The sequence below is a fragment of the Tupaia chinensis genome, unplaced genomic scaffold (genome assembly GCF_000334495.1).
Source record: "Tupaia chinensis unplaced genomic scaffold, TupChi_1.0 Scaffold000048_1, whole genome shotgun sequence".
NCBI lineage: Eukaryota > Metazoa > Chordata > Mammalia > Scandentia > Tupaiidae > Tupaia > Tupaia belangeri.
The window spans coordinates 679,000-698,383 of NW_006159506.1; the positions used below are offsets into that span (position 1 = coordinate 679,000).

The following is a 19,384-nucleotide window of genomic DNA, read 5'->3' on the forward strand; positions in this document are numbered from 1 at the left end:
CCCTGGGGATTGCTTTCTCACTTTTCCTGTCTGTCTTTCCAGCGAGTACATGTGTTTTATAGCAAAAACTAAAAAGAAAAAAAGAGGTCAGAGAGATGGCAGTACACTCTAACTTGATCTATAGATTCAACACGGTCCCTCTCAAATCCCAGTTTACCTCTGCAGAAATTGACACATTGATTGTAAGAGTCATATAGGAATGCCAGGAACCCAGAATAGCCAAAAAATCCTGAAAAAGAACAAAGTCTAAAACTCACTTCTTGATATCAGAACTTAACAAAGCTATAAGTGATCAATAATCCTAACACAGTTCATTGATTTTCACAGCGTGACAGTTTAACGGAAAAAATGGAGCTGGGCAACTGGACATCGACATGCAGAAACATAATGCTAGACCCCCTACCTCACACCGTATACAAATAAATATTAGCTTAAAATGGGTTAAAGACCTAAATGTAAGAACTAAACATAAAAATCTTAGAAGAAAATAGATGTAAATCTTTGTGTACTTTGATTAACCAGTGGTTTAGGTCTGTCACCAAAAAACAAAAACAGCAAAAGAAAATAAAAAGGAGTTTCAGAATTCATTTTTGTGCTTCTGTGACACTGGATGTATCAAAACATGAAAAACACCCTATAGAATGGAAGAAAATAGTTGCAAGTCATAGTCTAACAAGTAATTTGTGTCTGGAATATGTATAGAGCTCTTATAGCTCGTTAATAAAGACAACCCAATTAAAAATGCACAAAGGATTTAAATAGACACATCTCCAAAGAAGACATACAAGTGATCAAGAAGTCCATGAGAAGATGCTTAACATCATTCGCCATCAAGAAAATGCAAATCAAAACCATTAGATACTGCTTTATACCTACTCAGATGATTATAACTTTTAAAACAGATAATGACAGGTATTAGTGAGAATGTGGAGAAACTGGAACATTCATACACTGATAGTGGGAACGTAAAGTGGCATAGCCGCTTTGGAAAGCAGTCTGGCAGTTTCTGAAACAATTATTTATAGAGTTATCGTATGATCCAGCAATTCCACTTCTAGGTATATCCACAAGAGAATTGAAAGCCTCCACAGACTTATTCATAATAGCCAGAAAATAGGGACGACCTATGTCCTACAACTAACAAGTGGATTAAAAGATTGGTATAACTGTAAATGAACTATTATTCTGCAATACAGAGAAATAGAGCACTGATGTACCGCAACGAGGATGGTCCTCGAAAACATGATGCTAAGTGAAAAAGAAGTCACAACAAACCATGTGTTTTTTGGTCCTGTTTATGTGAAATTTCCAGAGTAGAGAAATAATGGAGACAGAATATAGATTGGTGATTGTCTGGGGCAGGGATGAGTAGAGTGGGCAACGGCTGATGGGATTGAAGGGTGATGGCTAAAAGGTGCAGTTTGTCTTTGGGGCGTTGAGAATGCTCTAAAGCCGATCTTGGGATGGTTGCACAACTCTGTAAATACACCCAAAGCAACTGACGTTCACACTTGAGTGCATTGTGTGGTATGTGCATTATATCTCCATGAAGTTGTTATAAAAAAACCACATGGGTTTTCGATGTGTACCTTTTTTAAAAAGAATTTTTTTATTTAACTTTATTTACTTATTTATTTTTGACCAGAAAGACAGAAAGTCAGAGAAGGAAAGTGAGAAAGCAAGCTGCCAGGTTCAGGACTTGAACCACGGTCAGCCATGTGGGAGTCCAGCACCTCAACCACCACACCACCTGCTGGCCCCTTGATGTGTAGCTTAGCGTTCCACGTGCTGATTTGTTCTCCTTATCTTTAAGTCCTCCTTGAACATACTCTCCCTTCCTCCCCAGAGCTGAGCCTGTCCGCCGGGTGTCTGCAGCTGGAGCGGAAGAGGAGAGATTTCACCTCTTCTGTGAGTCGGAAGCTCTACCTGGACACCCATGCCTTAGTGTGCTTACTTGAAGAAAATGGTAATCGTTGTCCCTCGTCCCTGGCCACACGGTGTCTTAGAAAAACAATAGCTACTATGACTCTTGTGTAGTTTCATTTCCGTCCTCACAGTTCTCTTTGACTTCAGCCCTACAGGTAATCTTTGATCAATGTCTGGGTTTTGGTTTTGGTTTTCTCTAATTGCCAGAGAACATGTGATCTTGCCGGAAAGAAACAGAAGGAGAGGGAGAGAGCACCCCCCACGGGGGCATGGCTGTGCCAGGGTCCTCCTCCGTTTTTTTAACCTCATTGGAATTTTAGACATGCACACATGTACACCTGGTATGTTTTACAAGACACCTGGGCCAGGGCTCAGACCACTTATCCACGTGGGGCCCAGTATCCCTTACCCATGAGCCATGGGGCTGACCCAGTGTCTGTCTTTAAGTCATTTTTGTTTAAGGGCATTTGTGCTTCATTAATACGATGGAAACTTCTCACACACTTTTGTCTTGTTTTAGTGAAACGCATTTTTATGACATCACCATAGAAGTTTAAGGTAACAGATAAAAATTCAGACACGGGTGAATAAAACTCAGCCATGATCCTGTGACAGTCGTGTCTGAAATACAGAAGTGGTGGTTTTATCCTGTGTGTTTTTTAGGATTTTATGAACTTGAAATGTTACTGAGCAGCTATTGTTAATCATTTCAGTTTATTGTGTCTTGTTTTATTTTAAGGTTTTTGTCATAGGTGCGTGTACTCGCTAGAGAGAAAGTCAGTGAGAGGGAATATGAAAAATCAACCACCCACCCACCCCCTGCCCCAGTGGGGATGACCATGCCACAGTCCCTTCTCCTCCGTTCTCCTGAGATCTTGGGCACGCACACACGAAGCTCTACCTGGACACCCATGCCTTAGTGTGCTTACTTGAAGAAAATGGTAATCGTTGTCCCTCGTCCCTGGCCACACGGTGTCTTAGAAAAACAATAGCTACTATGACTCTTGTGTAGTTTCATTTCCGTCCTCACAGTTCTCTTTGACTTCAGCCCTACAGGTAATCTTTGATCAATGTCTGGGTTTTGGTTTTGGTTTTCTCTAATTGCCAGAGAACATGTGATCTTGCCGGAAAGAAACAGAAGGAGAGGGAGAGAGCACCCCCCACGGGGGCATGGCTGTGCCAGGGTCCTCCTCCGTTTTTTTAACCTCATTGGAATTTTAGACATGCACACATGTACACCTGGTATGTTTTACAAGACACCTGGGCCAGGGCTCAGACCACTTATCCACGTGGGGCCCAGTATCCCTTACCCATGAGCCATGGGGCTGACCCAGTGTCTGTCTTTAAGTCATTTTTGTTTAAGGGCATTTGTGCTTCATTAATACGATGGAAACTTCTCACACACTTTTGTCTTGTTTTAGTGAAACGCATTTTTATGACATCACCATAGAAGTTTAAGGTAACAGATAAAAATTCAGACACGGGTGAATAAAACTCAGCCATGATCCTGTGACAGTCGTGTCTGAAATACAGAAGTGGTGGTTTTATCCTGTGTGTTTTTTAGGATTTTATGAACTTGAAATGTTACTGAGCAGCTATTGTTCATCATTTCAGTTTATTGTGTCTTGTTTTATTTTAAGGTTTTTGTCATAGGTGCGTGTACTCGCTAGAGAGAAAGTCAGTGAGAGGGAATATGAAAAATCAACCACCCACCCACCCCCTGCCCCAGTGGGGATGACCATGCCACAGTCCCTTCTCCTCCGTTCTCCTGAGATCTTGGGCACGCACACACATGCACCCAGAGTGAGTTTCAAGCTGCCAGGTCTGGAATTTGAACTGCAGTTGGCCATGTGGGAATCCAGCACCGTAACCATGCCACCTGCTGGCCCTGTGTGTGTGTGTGTGTGTGTGTGTTTCAGTATCCAGACTAACATTCTCCCTTACTGCTGTTGAGTCTGTTAACGCAGAAAACCACTGTGGCATATACGGCGTTCATTGGAAGTGCGCCTGGAACGTAGGTAACACCCTGAGGCTGCACAGCACACAGGGAGCCCTGGTGCCATCCTGGGGCCTCCCTCTGTGCCTAGGGTGTGCTCACATGCCCGTGGATCAGGCTGCCTGGGGCTGGGGTAGGTCATAGTGTAAGGACCTGCTGTGAGGGCTTCTCTCTCTCCCTCCTTTCCTCCTCTCCTCTCCTCTCCTCTCTTCTTCTCTCTCTCTCTATCTCTATTTCTATCTCTATCTCTCTATCTCTATCTCTGAAGAAATAAACGTAATGTGGATAACATTCTTTTACTTAATCCTATTCAGACAAATACTGGGTCATTGGGAAAACCGTGATGCATTTTTGCATAGAAAAGCATGTCGTGGGGACCAGCAGATGGTGTACCGGTTCTATGGCTAGACTCCCACATAGTCCACTGCAGTTTGAGTCCTGGGCCTGGTGACTTAAAACTCACGCTGGGCCCATGTGCATGTGCCCAAGATCCTGAGAGGAGAATGACGGAGAAGGGATTGCGGTGTGACCATCCCCCCTAGGGAGTGATTTCCTGCTTTCTGTCTTCTCCAGCAAGTGCACACACCCTATAGCAAAAATCTCCCTAATAAAGGAAGACATGTCATGACTTTTCCAACGACCCAATACACCAATTATAATTCTCTATACTGCGATGCCTAGCTCAAAAATCGGAATTTCACATTAATATAGAGTATGCCTTTGGAATAGATGCAGCTGTGTGTTTACTGGATACGTCTTCGTGTCTGAAAACGCCCTCTGTAGGCGTACGTTACACGCCCAAGACAGCGGTGGTATGAAGGCTCTGTGCCTGTGGGGGCCAGGCAGGAGCTGCAGGTTCAGATCCAACTCTGTCCGTTCTGGTTTAGGGTCTGGAAGCCTTTCCCCTTCTCAGGGCTCATTTGCTCCCCTGTGGCACGGGCACAAGAATTCCAAAGGGCCCTTCGACTATAAAAAGGAGAAATGTATACGAGTACACTTGGAAAACCATCTGTAGCTCCGACAGTTTTTTTTGTTTGGAGAGGTTTTCGCTATAGGGCGCATGCGCTCACCAGAAAGAGAGAGAGACAGAGAGACAGAAAGCGAGAAATCACCCCCAGGGGGGTTGGCCTCGCCTCAAGCGCTCACCAGAAAGAGAGAGAGACAGAGAGACAGAAAGCGAGAAATCACCCCAAGGGGGGTTGGCCTCGCCTCAATCCTTTCTCCATTCTCCTTTCTGGATCTTGGGCACACACACACACACACACACACACACACACACATGCCTGGCGTGAGTTTAAGCCACTGGGTCTGGGACTCAAACCATGGTCGGCTTTATGGGAGTCCGGCGACATGGCCGCTCCACTAACTGCTGGTCCCTCATTTTCTTTTCCTCGTAGTTGCCCTTACATTTAACTGTGAATGTTTCATAAAGTTTTAATATTTATAAAAGATGTTCATTTTGAAAAATTAGGAAGACGGAGAAGAGAAAAGAAGAGAAACCAACCTCAGAGCCCAGCACCCAGAGCTGAAGAGTGCTAACATTTTAGATATTTTTCTGTTAATAATGTCCCTAGCACGCATGTGGGAAAATGGAAGGATTTTAAATACATCAGTGGGAGTAGGTCTTGCCAGGTCTTTTTTTTTTCCCTTTAAATCTGTCTTTGTTTTGTAGTCAGTTATAGCTCCATGCTTAATCACATCCAAACAAATTACATTAATTATAACGTTATTCAAACAAATATACCATTAGCTAATTACAGTAGTCAATAGATTCTTCTGATGTTTTTATAGGTGGAAGTATTTAATAGAAGGCATTACTTGCCAGGTACTTGGTTTTAAGCATTTTATTAGAACTTCTAATGTGAAATATGAATTACTATCTAGAGATACTAAAAGCAGCCACAAGGCCGAGTTAAATCCCTGTAGTCTAATCTACCATCATTTAATGAGTATCAGAGAATATGTATTTTCCACTTGGGCTCCCTCTCCCCCCCCCCAAAGCTGGTGACTGAAAGAGTTGTGGAGGAAAACAGTGGAAGAGCTGGTCCTGTCTTACAACAGGAAATTAGTCAACTAACAGCTAAGTTACTGTTTACATAGTCAGTTTATGCTGGCTATAAACTAATTGAGCTTTCCTATTGAAGTATATTTTTTTCAATGACATATGCTTTTTTATTTTGTTTCGTTCAAGGAGTGTGTGCTCACCAGAGAGAGCCACGGAGAGGAGATGGGGAGAGGGAGAGAGCACCGCCGACAGGGCACGTCAAGCCACCATCCTCTCTGTCTCCCCTTGTCAGGATGTTGGACTTGCATGCACACGCTCCTGGCATTTTTGTCCAGCCACCCGTTCTAGGACTCAAACTACACAGCTTGCCATGTAGGATCCAGCTGCCCTAACCACCAGGCCATGGAACCAGCCCAATAGCATGTACGTTTTAAATCAAATAATGTCCACGATAGAAAATCAGGACCAGCAGTTAGCGTAATGGCTATGTCGCTGGACTCCCATGTAGTCAACTGCGGTTCGGTAGTGGTAATGGTGCTAAAGGGAAGGCGAGGAATAAGATCTTGATAGGAATAGCTATTTACTAACTGATGGAAGTACTTTCTTCTTCTGTTTTTAAAATTTGCTATAGAGCATGTGTGCTCACCAGAGAGAGGCAGGAAGAGAGAAAGGGAGAAAGCACCCCTTGGGGGAGATGACAACAGGGCAACCCCTTCTCCTCTCCAGATTTTGGCCATGCGCACACACACGCCCCGTGTGTTTTTCGAAGCTGCTGGGTCCAGGACTCAAACCACTCAGTCAGTCATGTGGAATGCAGCCACCTTAACCACCATGCCACCTAGCAGGCTCTGGAAGTATGTTCATATTGTAACAATCAGTGTGGGCATATGGGCTGAATAGTAGCCATGTCTTTGGTAGCACGTGCATGTGTACACGTGTGTATTCGCTTGTGTGCGTGCCCTGCTGGACTGAGAGCACAGAGAAATGCAATCTAGTGCTCATCCCAAACCTCTCTATAATCAACAGCTTCACTCAGCTCCTGCCATGGGCTTTGGACTACCTGCAAAACTGATGGATTTAGGGACCAGCAGATGGCATACTGTTAACGTTGCCGGACTCCCACATAGTCGACCGGTTCAAGCCCCTGACTTGGCAGCTTCAAACTCACACCGGGCGTGTGTGCATGCCCAAAATTTTGAAAGGAGAATGGAGGAGAAAGGATTGCAGTATGATTTCTTGCTTTCTGTCCCTCTGTCTCTCAGTGAGCACACACACCCTATAGAAAAAAATCTCTCTTGAAACAAAACAAAACAAACAAATAAAAACACAAAAAAACTGGGACCAGCAGTTGGCGTAAGGCTATGTCACTGGACTCCCATGTAGTTACCCGTGGTTTGAGTCCTGGACCCAATGACTTAAACTCACGCTGAGTGCATGTGCGTGTGTGCCCAAGATCCCGAGAGGAGACTGGAAGAGAGGGGATTGTGGCATGACCATCCCCCTGGGGGTTGATTTCTCACTTTCTGTCTCTCTTCCTTTCTCTCCAGCAAACGCACACACCGTGTAGCAAAAATCTCTCTCTCAAAAAAAAAGAATCACAGTGTTTGAAAGGTCACTGTTCTTCAAAACCAGCCATGCCAATGAAATACACTTTAATAAATAGAGACATGGCTAGAATTATGGCTTCATGACACCGTGCTCTCGAGTCCTCAGACCCAGACTTTTTAACAGCAGTTTACTTGGTAATGATACGGCACGGGTGCTTTTATTCTTTTCCCTGTCTCACTTTGGAATAGAAGGTGACCTCACCAAACCTCTCCTCTCGTACGCACTGTTCCAGTCTCGGATTAAGGTAACGGCAAGTCCAGATGACCATAAATTATGCTTTATTTCTCTTTTCTCAGGAGATCACTCTTCAGCAGATAATGTCTCAGATTGCTAACGTGAAAAAAGACATGATTATTTTGGAGAAGAGCGAGTTTTCAGCCCTCAGAGCGGAGAATGAGGTAAAGCTACAGAAACACTCATGCTGATAAAATCCATCTTACTAAGACTTTGGAACATCATACACACACAAAAGAGCACTAGTAAATACACACGTCCTTTTTTGACAATTATTTAATTTTATATATTACTGTTATTATTTTTTCATTTGCTATAGGGCATGTGTACTCACTCGATTGACAGAGAGGGAAAGTGAGAGAGCAAGCTGCCAGGTCCAGGACTTGAACCGCAGTTGGCCAGGTGGGAGTCCAGTACCTTAACCACCGTGCCACATGCTGGCCCCACGTGTACACGTCTTAGTGGTTACGTTGCTTGTAGACAGAAATGCCTGAGACTGGGTGATGCACAAAGCATAGAGGCTTATTTCGCTCTCACAGGTGGAGAGTCCAGAGGCATGGGGCCGGTGTCATGCTGTCTCTGGGCTCCGCCACATTGTGGCCGCCAGAGCAGCGAGGAAGGGGGACACATGCAAAGGAAGAGGAAGTGGAATTCCACATCCCCTGTCCCTCCCAGCCTCCAGCTGACCGGACGGTGCCCTCCCATTAGACTGAAAGGTCTCACCCCTCCCAGTGCCATTGTACCAGGGACCAAGCTTCCAGAACATGAACCTTTGGGGACAGCCACTGTCTAGACCTTAGCAGTACACCTTGGTGAACTTCACAGAGTGCATACTGCCAGTCAGATCAAGAGGGACGTTACCGACACCCGACAGTCACACGCGCTCCTTCCAGGCACGCCTTGCCCAGGGGAAATCGGTCTCCTGGCCGGGTTGTGCCTGTCCTAGGGCTCCCCGCGGTGACATCACAGCACGTCTTAGGGCCGCCAATGGTTTTCCACTGTCCGGAGTATCATGTGGAGACGCCGTGTCAGTCTGCCGTGATGTGTCAGAACTCTCTCCGGTTTTTGCTAATTACCAATGACTGCCGCTGCAGAATCCTGCTTCCCTGTCTTTGACTGGCATGTGGGTCCGCATGGACATGGGTGCTCTAGATGGATAAATAAACGATAGAGCGATCGATCGGTGCAGCTTACCTTTATTTTGGTCCTGTGTAAAGTCCCATAAAGGAAGCCCATTTGCAGTGGATCTTAGTCTGGGAAGAAACCGAGCACAAAAGCTAGAGTTTGAAACTGTTGAAGTTATCCTTGAACTCACCTGTTTACGGAAAGACTAAGTTAAAAGAAAAACCGAAGGAAGCATTAAAGCAGGGTCACTGGAGACAAACGAGTATGTGAACGGCAGTTGTGTCCCTCATTTTATGTGACCATCAAGATTGGATAAAACCGATTCTAAGATGCACACACCCACGGCCATGTGGCTGTTCACTTAGAATCGGGCCCAGTGCAGTCAAGTCCCCACCTGGGGGAAGAACTTGATGAACTTGTGCATAAATACACATAATATTTGTTGGTTACCAAGGTCTGTGTTTCTTCTAACTTTAATCATTATTTTATTTAACTTTATTTGTTATTATTTTCCAGTTTGATCAGAGAAAGTGAGAAAGCAAGCCATGAGGTCCGGGTCTTGAACTGCAGAATCCAATGCCTTTAACCTCCATACCACCTGCTGGCTCCTCTTCTAACTTTCTAAACACATGTTTGACTTATTTCTTTTTAATGTGTTTGTTTTTAGAAAATAAAACTTGAACTACATCAGTTAAAACAACAAGTAATGGTAAGAGTCTCCTTCACGTTTGCTGACTTATCTGTAATTATACAAATGTATTCATAAATGTATCAGAGGTATGGAATATGTTCTTAGAAACAGTCCTAGTTGAAGTGTATTGTAATATGTCTCAAAGTACACACTGGAATATTTAGCTAAGAACACAGCCATTGAGTCAATTACTGATGTTCGTAACCAGATTCATTAAGAAAATTGGGTTCAAGAAGGAATTAAGAAATGTTTACGTCAGCCTTTTTCAGAGGAGCCACGTGGAACCCTTCGATTCTCAGAACAGACTAGAGAACAGTGTGATTTGGAAATGGCTGCAGTACAGGCTGTTCGATGTTTTAGGTAGAAAGAAACACTAATGCTAAAGATGAAAAGTTTGTTTTTAGAGAAGAGATTTTTGCTATAGGGTGTATATGCTCACCAAAGAGACAGTGAGAAATCACCCCCCAGGGGGGATGGCCACAGCGCAATCCCTTCTCCTCCATCTTCTCTCGCGATCTTGGACACACACGTACACATGCCCCGCCTGAGTGTCAAGTCTCTGGGTCTGGGGCTCAAACCGTGGTCACCCACATGGGAGTCCAGCGACATAACTTATTATGCCATCTGCTGGTCCCAGAAGAGAAGATTTAGATGACTATCAGAAAGAAGACCTTATTTGAACCAAAATGGAGTATTTTACTTTTTGAGTGTATATGCACCGTCCAAAGATGTCTCCCCATCCGCCCCATTGCTCAGTTCCACCCTGAGGACCTCCGAGGTAGAGCAGCCGTAACCCACTCCCGACTGGCTGGAGCAGAAGCAGGGGTTGCTCGTGGCTGTAACAGGGAAGCCCTGGCGCAGGACTGGCTCAGCAAGGCCTAGGCCGGATCCCTGACCGCGGCCCTCCCGGGCAGGGGCCCTGGGGTGAGAGGCTATGGTTGCCGGGGTCCCGGGCTGCACGCGGGGGCATTGTCACTGCTTACCCTGGGTCTCTTTTTGTCGTGTGCCTTCCTACTAGGATGAAGTGGTCAAAGTCCGGACAGATACCAAGTTAGACTTCAACCTAGAAAAGAGCAGAGTGAAAGAGCTGGTACGTGTCCTTCCTTCGAAACGGGCTGGGATGGCTTCCTTTCTGGGAGGGGACGCTGGGCGTGCAGTCTGTGCACCTGCCGGGCCTACGTGACCGCCCGTATCTGCCCGTTTATGTGCCACAGACCACTCTCCTTTATTTTACTTACATGCTGGATTACCGCTCAAATGTGGTGCTTTGGGAAGTAATATTAAAATGAAAATCTTGGGAACCAGCAGTTAGCGTAATGGCTATGTCGCTGGACTCCCACGTAGTCAACCGTGGTTCGTGTCCCGGACCCGGTGGCTTAAAACTCACGCCGGGCGCGTGTGCGTGCGTGCCCAAGATCCCGAGAGGAGAATGGAGGAGAAGGGATTGCGGTGTGGCCATTCCCCCTGGGGAGTGATTTCTCGCTTTCTGTCTCTATGTCTCTCTCTGTCTGTCTGGCGAGCGCACGCGCCCTACAGTGAAAATCTCTCAAAAAAAAAAAAAAAATCTTGGTCAAATTGAGTTGAATCTGTTTCAGATACTGGAGGATGTGTCACTTAGACATTGATAAAGAAATTAAACTCAGTCTGTTTGTTTGTTTTTGCTATAGGGTGTGTGTGCTTGCCAGACAGACAGAGAGAGACATAGAGACAGAAAGCGAGAAATCACCCCCCGGGGAGATGGTCATGCCGCAATCCCTTCTCCTCCATTCTCCTCTCGGGATCTTGGGCACACAGGCACACGCGCCCGGCGTGAGTTTAAGCCACCAGGTCCAGGATGCGAACCGCGGTCGACTACATGGGAGCCCAGCGATGTAGCCGTTATGCCAACTACCGGTCCTAAACTCAATCTTAATCTTTGTAATACTGACTTAAATCTCTGCCGGCACTAATTCTGCAAGTTGGGAGAAAGAATTGCAGTATGACCATTCCCCTGGGGGATGATTTCTCACTTTTCTATCTCTCTGTTTCTCTTTCTGTCTCTCTAGCAGATGCATGTGCCCTAGAATAACAATCTCTCTGAAAACAAACAAACAACACTGAGCATGTGTTCATGCGTGCCCAAAGTCCCGAAAAGAGGGCCCTGGAGAAGAAGGGATTGCATGACCTTGCCCCACACAGCGTGTTTTCATGCTTTGCCTTTCTCTCCAGTGGGCACGTGCCTTCTGTGGCAAAACTGAAGTACGTAAATGCAGTGAGAGGGGGGTGGTGGTGGTGGCGTTGTTTTAAGAGATTTTTGCTATAGAGTACGTGCATTCACCAGAGAAAGGAAGTGAAAAGTCAGCCCCCAGGGTGGATGGCCACAGTGCAGTCCCTTCTCCTTTCTCCTCTCGGGATTTTGGGCACGCACACACACCTGCTGAGCATGAGTGTCAAGCCACCGGGTCCCAGACCTCAGCTGCAGTCAACTACGTGGGAGTCCAGCTACGTAACCATTACGCCATCTGCTGGTCCCGAAGGCGTGTGTTCTAATAAAGATCCGTGGTGGGTGGGCTCTGGTGAGTTGTATCCCTGTCTGGGTGCCCGTTTGTCCTCTGGCTCAGACTTTATTCCGGGTGACACCAGTTAGATGCCTTCTTTTCACCCTGAGCACGACGAGAGGTGGGCAGAACGAGCATTTCACTCGCAGAGCCGGGCCCGCACGCGGAAGCCGGAACTCCGGCGTGCATCAGCTTCTCCTCTCGGGACAGTTTGCATGTAATGACAAACGAAGCTAATGTTGAGACTCGGGCCAGCCTGCGGTGTGGTGGTTCAGGCAACTGGATCCCACGTGGCCACCTGTGCAGTTCAAGACCCAGACCTGGCTGCTTGACAAGCTCACCAGGCACATGTGCAGGGTGCCCAAAATCCCAGCAGGAGGAGAAGGGAGGGGAGCGTGGCCACGCCCAAGGGGCGGGAGGTGCCCCTACCCCTGTCTCCTCTCTCTCTCTCTCTCTCTCTCTCTTCCCCCACCACAAACACACCTGACCTCTGGCAAGTAAAAAAAAAAAAAAAAGAAATTCAAAGAAGTATTTAATAGAGTATTTCGTAACTGCTGCTGAATTTCAAGAGTGAGTTGAAGTAATTACCATGCTTATATTACACACCCTTCTAGTCTGGCAGTACTTCCCAGTCTCTTAGAATTAAGCACCTGGGTCACTAAGATGTGTCAGGGCTGCAAGCGTATGACTAGAATCTGGAAAAGGAGAGACCTTGGTTACCTTCTTCCTTCTAAGCTGAACAGGTAGGAAAGCTGCGAATTCACTCGCATTAGGAAAGTGACGGGGTGCTGGTAGCTAACCACGCGGGGAGAAACGTGTCCAGGGGACCAGCAGTTAGCGTAATGGCTATGTTGCTGGACTCCCACGTAGTCGACCACAGTTCGAGTCCTGGACCCGGTGGCTTAAACTCACGCCGGGCGCGTGTGCATGCATGCCCAAGATCCCGAGAGGAGAATGGAGGAGAAGGGATTGCGGCGTGGCCATCCCCTCTGGGGGGTGATTTCTCGCTTTCTATCTCTCTGTCTCTCTCTTTCTGGTGAGCCCACATGCCCTATAGCAAAAAAACCTCTCCAAAAAAAAAAAAAAAAAGAAACGTGTCCAGGAGACGGAAGTAACAGGACCTCTGTGTAGAGGAAGGCCAGTGAGTTCTGTAGTTCCCTGACCCAGGGGTTGTACTCAGGACCTCTGTGTAGAGGAAGGCCAGTGAGTCCGTGTAGTTCCGTGACCCAGGGGTTGTACCCTGAGGCTACTCAGAAGCATAATTGGCCTCCCCTATCAGCTGGTGTGCATTGGAGCACGCATTGATCAAAGCAGGTTATTAAGTTGTAATACTAAATTAAAACTTCATTCAGCTCGTGGTGTTTACAGGCCACTTTCAAAAGCAGTATGTCATAGAAAGTGTTTGAGGTGGAAGGAGATGGAACCACATAAATGTTATGCGAAAAATCATGGGCATTGGCGAGATCTAGGCTTTTCTCTTCCCTGAAGAGGAGGGGTGGATACTGAATTAAGGTTTAAGTTTCTAAAAAGTTTCTAAAAACAGAAAAATCCAGTTCCACCCTGCCCTCTGGTGGCGAACTGATGCATAGCGCTCTCCTGGTCTGAGACCCTGACAGTTTAGAACTTGTTCTTCGGTCTTGCGAGGTCTTTAGTTTGGGGATTTTTTTGTTTTGTTTTTCTTTTTTTTAACTTCTAAGCAATATTGTTTTTATGCTCAAACCTCTGGTAGTCCAAGGGAACACTTAATAGCTAGAAAGTTTGTAGATACTTCAAAGCTTTAACTTTTCCCCCAGAACAGTGTTAATTCAGGTCTTCAACTCGTCACTTGAAGTGCGGGTTGTGGTTTGCTCCGTTAAATCCTAAAGCCTGTTTTTAAGGAGACACGTCTGATTCTGGCCTTCACGTCAACCAGACCGCACTCAGTCCTCTCACTGACGTTAATAGCCAAGGGCGAGATCCTCTGAATCCGGGCAGAACTAGGCAGTTCTGTGACGCCCGATTGGAGCCACACCCAAGATTGTTATTTTTCTATGGTTATTAAAGTAAACACGTGATGGTTGAGTGTATTTCTCATATTTATGTGTTTACTTTGTGTTTTATAATCGCAGCACTGTGTCTATCACAGAATAATACTCCTGCAGCTGTCTCCCCCAACTTTATATCTTTCCCTGACTTTTTTCCAAGCCTCAAGTAGTGACCTGTTTTGCTGGTAGTTGCGTTGAGATGACTCCAAAACTGAACTGGTTTCTTCACTGTTTTCAGTCCCCTCAAAGCCAAAAAGCCTATGACTCAGCGTCACCTAAATTGGTCCCAGGGAATGCCGCTGTGTCAGTGGGAGGGGCCAGAGACTGCCAGGTGAGAGGCAGAGACGACAGCAGAGAGAGGAGGCCGGTGCCAGCGCAGCCCGGCTAGTGGGGCCGTGAGTTCATGGAGCTGAGGAAGCTCAAGGAACGGGCAGGAATAAAGGGCGCATGGGGGCTCCACCCCAGAGCTGAGGCCAGGGTGTTGAAGGCACCACAGGAGGAGAGGGCGAGGAGGGGATCAGGATCTGACCGTCTTCTCTGTTTATTCCAGTATTCATTGAACGAAAGGAAGCTGCTGGAGATGAGGACAGAGATAATGGCGCTGGTAAGAAAGATTTGATGTTCCCTTATCTTCGTCTTCATCTTTGCTTCGTCCCATGTGTGGGTACCTTTGCTCACAATGATGTCTTATAGGAGGGGAAACGAAGGTTCGTGTCCTGGCATTTCTTAAATTATAAAATATACATAACATAAAAATGGCCTCCCTTTTTTTTTTTTTTTAAGAAATTTTTTGTTATAGGGTGTGTGTACTCACCAGAGAGAATGTGAGAAATCACCCCTCAGGGGGGATGGCCGTGCTGTAAGCCTTTCTCCTCCATTCTGTTCTCAGGATCTTGGGCACACACACCCAGCATGAGTTTTCAGCTGCTGGAGCCAAGACTCGAACCATAGTCAGCTGCGTGGGAGTCCAGCAACGTAACCATTACGCTGGTTCCAGAAATGGCGTTGTTAAACATACGGCTGAGTGGTTAAGTGCACTCACATTTCTGAGCATCCCTCGCCTCTGTTCATCACAGAACTCTCTCTATTTTACAGAACCAGAGCTCGGTGCCCCTTAAATACTAACTCCTCCTTCCCTCTCCTCCCCCAGTCCCTGACAACCACCGTTCTCCCTTCTTCTCTACGAACTCGATTAGTCTAGGTACCTCATATGTGTGAAATCATACCGTCTCTGTCGTTTTGTGGCTGGTTTCCCTGCTCTTACAAATGACAGGTTCCCTGCCCCTAGAAAGCTGGGTAGTGTTCCACTGGAGGTGTAGACCTCGCTTTGTTATTCATCTATGGATGAGTGGAACTGGGGTTGCTTCCACCTTTCGGCTGTTGGAAATAACACTACAGTGAACGCAGTGTCCGTGTCTGTCAGAGTTCCTGCTTTCAGTTTGTCGGGGTCCACCCAGAGGCAGTGGTACAGGACTTTTTTTTTTCTTTTTTCGGTTTTTGTCATAGTGCATATGCACTTGCCAGAAACAGAGAGAGATACAGGGAAGGAAAGTGAGAAATCACCCCTCAGGATGGCCACGCCTCGATCCCTGCTCCTCATCCCCCTCTCTGGATTTTGGGCACGTATGCCCGTGCACCCGGCATGATTTTCAAGCTGTCGGGACCAGGACTCCCTCAGGATTCAAACCATTGTCAACCATGTGGGAGTCTAGCACCTTAACCACCACACCACCTTCTGGCCCCACTAAATAATAACTTTTTTTAACTTTTTTTTTTTTAATTGATGTTTAATCACATGTCTTTACAGTGTTCAGCATTTCTTTTTCCAGTACAAATTCCATGCATGTCAGTGAAGACAACTCACTAAATAACCTTAATGAAAGTGTAAATTTTGCAGACTAGAAAAGAATGGAGATGCCATATTTTTGAAATTTCGGGCGTACTTTTCCATACTGTGTTGCCTGGGACCCCTGAAGCCTATGAGAGGCTCCCACAAGAGGAATCTGGAATGCTTCTGGAATACTTTTCTACTCATCGAGGCCTGAATTGATAGCCACAGGGCACTCCTTCCCTGCTCTGGAATTTTTAGTGAGGCAATCTCCGCATTTTTATGCACTAATGCCGTCCTGCAAGCCCCATTTAACACCAGCCAAACCCACTGCCCTTGCGGGGTTGGTTATGTATCTGGTTTAATTATTCTGTATCTGAGGGGCACTCGTGGGCTCTTTGCAGCCAAATTTCATCTTACCGAAACACCTGACACTGGAACTGGGAAAGAAGGAAGGAACGGAGTTAGAAGAAGCACCCCTGCTTTTAGATCAGCACCCCTGCTTTTAGATCACCTAAGGCTCCCCTCGTGTTGTGACAGCTCTGAGTTTACCGTCGACCTTTCACTAAGGGCAATTGACTAGGTCATCAGAGCAGTCATGGCGCAGTTTTCTGGTTTCCAGTGCAAAAATGGGGCATAATTTTCCAACAGCCCAATGGAAGGATGAGTCTTAATTATTGCCCCCGAGCACAGGCTGCGTGGTGCCCCATTGTCTGTAGAGCAGTCCGCCATGGGCACACGGCATCTGATTCTCTAAACGGCCCGTGTGAGGCAGGGCCGATCCCCCGACCTCCGCAGACAGGAGACAGGCCCAGAGAGGTTAAGGGCCCCGAGCAGGGCAGCACGGCCGGATGGTGGCACTAAGGCAGCGCCCCGTCTCCTCGGCCCTGCCCTCCCCAGGATTCCCTGTAACTGCGCCTAGTCAGGAAGGAAGGCAGACTGAGTGCAGAGGGCACAGTACCCGAAGTGGCCTAATCTCTCCGTCTCTGTGTTTAAAAGCACGCCCAGCAGGATCGAGCCCTCACCCAGACAGACAGGAAGATAGAAACCGAGGTCGCTGGCCTCAAAACCATGCTCGAGTCGCACAAGCTTGATAACATTAAATACTTAGCAGGTAAGCTGTTTCATGTCCAAGTATTTAAAACCCTCGGAGAAGTACCCTGACTTTACACACGTCCATGACAGATACTGCATTTCATTGATGGTATTTCGTATTCCAACGTCTCTGATAACTGGAAGACACAATTTCCAGCAGATGGACTATCACACCATAATTGGTATTTCTTCTTGAATAAATGAAATGATGATGTACTTTGCAGTTGATAGAATCTTAAATTTTAAAAGATTGTATAGTGGAACTCCATTTCTTTGTGACTTCAGTGGAGTCTAAGACGGGGAATACTTTCTAGGTGAATAGAACGAACACCTCTGAGTTGGGACCTCTCTGCATTGAGCGGCAGCATTTCCAAGGAGTTATTTCCTTTCGCTCCAGTTTTGTTTTTTTTTCCCTGAAGGCATGTGCACTTGGGAGAAAGCACCTCCTCAGCGGGTCACAGTCACTGCGGTCCCTTCCCCATCTCTCCAGGATTTGGGACACAGATGTGCATATGCCTGGCATGTGTTTCAAGCTACCAGGACCAGGGTTCAAACCATAGTCGGCCATGTGGGTTCCAGCTCCCTTCACCACTGCACTATGGACCGATTTTGCCTTCTTTTTTTTTTTGATTGAGTTCTTTCTTTCATATGAGAAAGAGACCTCAGCGGGCTCTTGCCATGCCAGGATCCTCCCCCGAGGTTCCCATCCAGCCCAACCACAGACAAGCCTGTGTGTTCAGTTGCCCCGGACCTGAACTCCGCATCCTCTCACCTGGCCCCAGCGTCACACGGCAGCACACGGGGCCTGTTTTGCAGTTTCTAAGCTAAAGTAATGAATGAAAATTCATGTGCCACCCCCGTAAAAGAGCTGCTGTTTCAGGCCCGTTTTAACATTTTGGCTCACTAACTGTTTTTAAGTCATAGCAGCAATTAGCAGGGACTTCACTCTTCCTTTTGAAGGGTGCACATACACTTGAACTTTGGGCCCACAGAATGGTGGCGATCCTAAACTCCCTGGAATGTTCCCTGATCATTGGCTACATTAGTACTTTGGAGATGATGTCACGGTACCGGCGTCTTTCTTAGCAGGCAGGGGCTTTCCAGCTGACGGCAGGCCAGTGAGCGATCTGAATCTCGGTTTCGTTTTTGTGCGTCTTCTTGGTAGTTCAGCGAATGAGCGTCTGTGTTTTCTTAATAAAAGATGTCCCCTCAGGTGGCTGTTCACACTAACAGTACTCTCGGTTCTTTTCTCTTCCAGGGTCCATATTTACGTGCCTAACCGTAGCTCTGGGATTTTATCGCCTGTGGATATAATAAAGTGTCTATTTAAAGGGATTTCTATTGTTCTGCCTTAAAAATACCAGATTGTTGTCCCATGTTTTTCTTACTGTAAATTCTAGCCCTGGTTTTGACTGAACGCATATTATTTATATTTTCTCTAACGATGGACACACACCCAAGGTAAAGACGCCAGGAGTTCTGTATCGTCTTTTCTGTGCAGTCGGCTTGACCACCAAGTAGCACCGGGCAGCCACTGAAGAGCCCCCTCAGCCGGACCAGGACGCGTGGGCCGACCTGTGGCGTAGACCAGCAGGGGGTACTTGTCAATTCCCTGCAGTTGGACTTCTGTCACTTTCAGGATTTGGGCTCTCCACTTCAGGGGCACGATGGCGCCAGTGCGTGCTGCAGAATGGCTGGCACTCACACGAGCTCGGCTCTCTGCCTGCGGCCCGACCGTCCTGCCCGCCCGTCCTCGCCCAGCTGGTCAGTGTGGTGCAGTACCATGGTCTTCCTGCCTTTCCTTTTGACTTCTGTCTTCTAAGTTCTCGTTGTGGATTTTTCGTGTGCCTTCCAGCTAAAAAAATCTCGTTGCCTAATTAGGCGTGTCATTGTCACGGGGACCGCTTAGAAGGCTCGGTTTCTGTCTGCATTTTCTCCCTGTCCCCTTCATGACACTGCCCATGCGACATCACCCATGGGGGAGACCTGCTGGATCTCAGTGCGGGATTCCGCTTCCTCTGGGCCTTCACCTGCTTTTCAGGGGGGCCTACACCCGTTGACCAGGGAACCTCGGCTCGCCAGTGAATATGCCTCGGCCTGTGGCCAGCCCGGCTCGCAGGCTCTCAGAGAACTGTCATGCCGCCTCATCCCCAGTCCAGGTGGCTTTGTGGTTGTCAGAGCATTCTCATCCCTATCTTACCGCTCCATTGAAAGCAAGTAACCCTTGGGAGCAGTTGGCATAATAGCTATGTCGTTGGACTTCCATGTAGTGCTACTCGAACTACGGTTCGAGTCCCGGACCTGGTAGCTTAAAA

General features: G+C 47.0%; 1 protein-coding gene across 1 annotated transcript; it reads left to right on the forward strand.

Annotated features, from left to right (window-relative positions):
* Nucleotides 1–1,846: 1,846 nt before the first annotated feature.
* Nucleotides 1,847–18,429, forward strand: MCUR1 (mitochondrial calcium uniporter regulator 1; the record flags this gene model as incomplete). The annotated part of the gene is given in 8 exon segments (XM_027774975.1): nucleotides 1,847–2,036; nucleotides 2,975–2,982; nucleotides 7,791–7,933; nucleotides 9,562–9,603; nucleotides 10,604–10,675; nucleotides 14,697–14,750; nucleotides 16,974–17,088; nucleotides 18,328–18,429. Coding segments are annotated over 8 exon segments (680 nt in total), but the record flags the coding sequence as incomplete, so codon positions are not given.
* Between the last annotated feature and the right edge of the window lie 955 nt (nucleotides 18,430–19,384).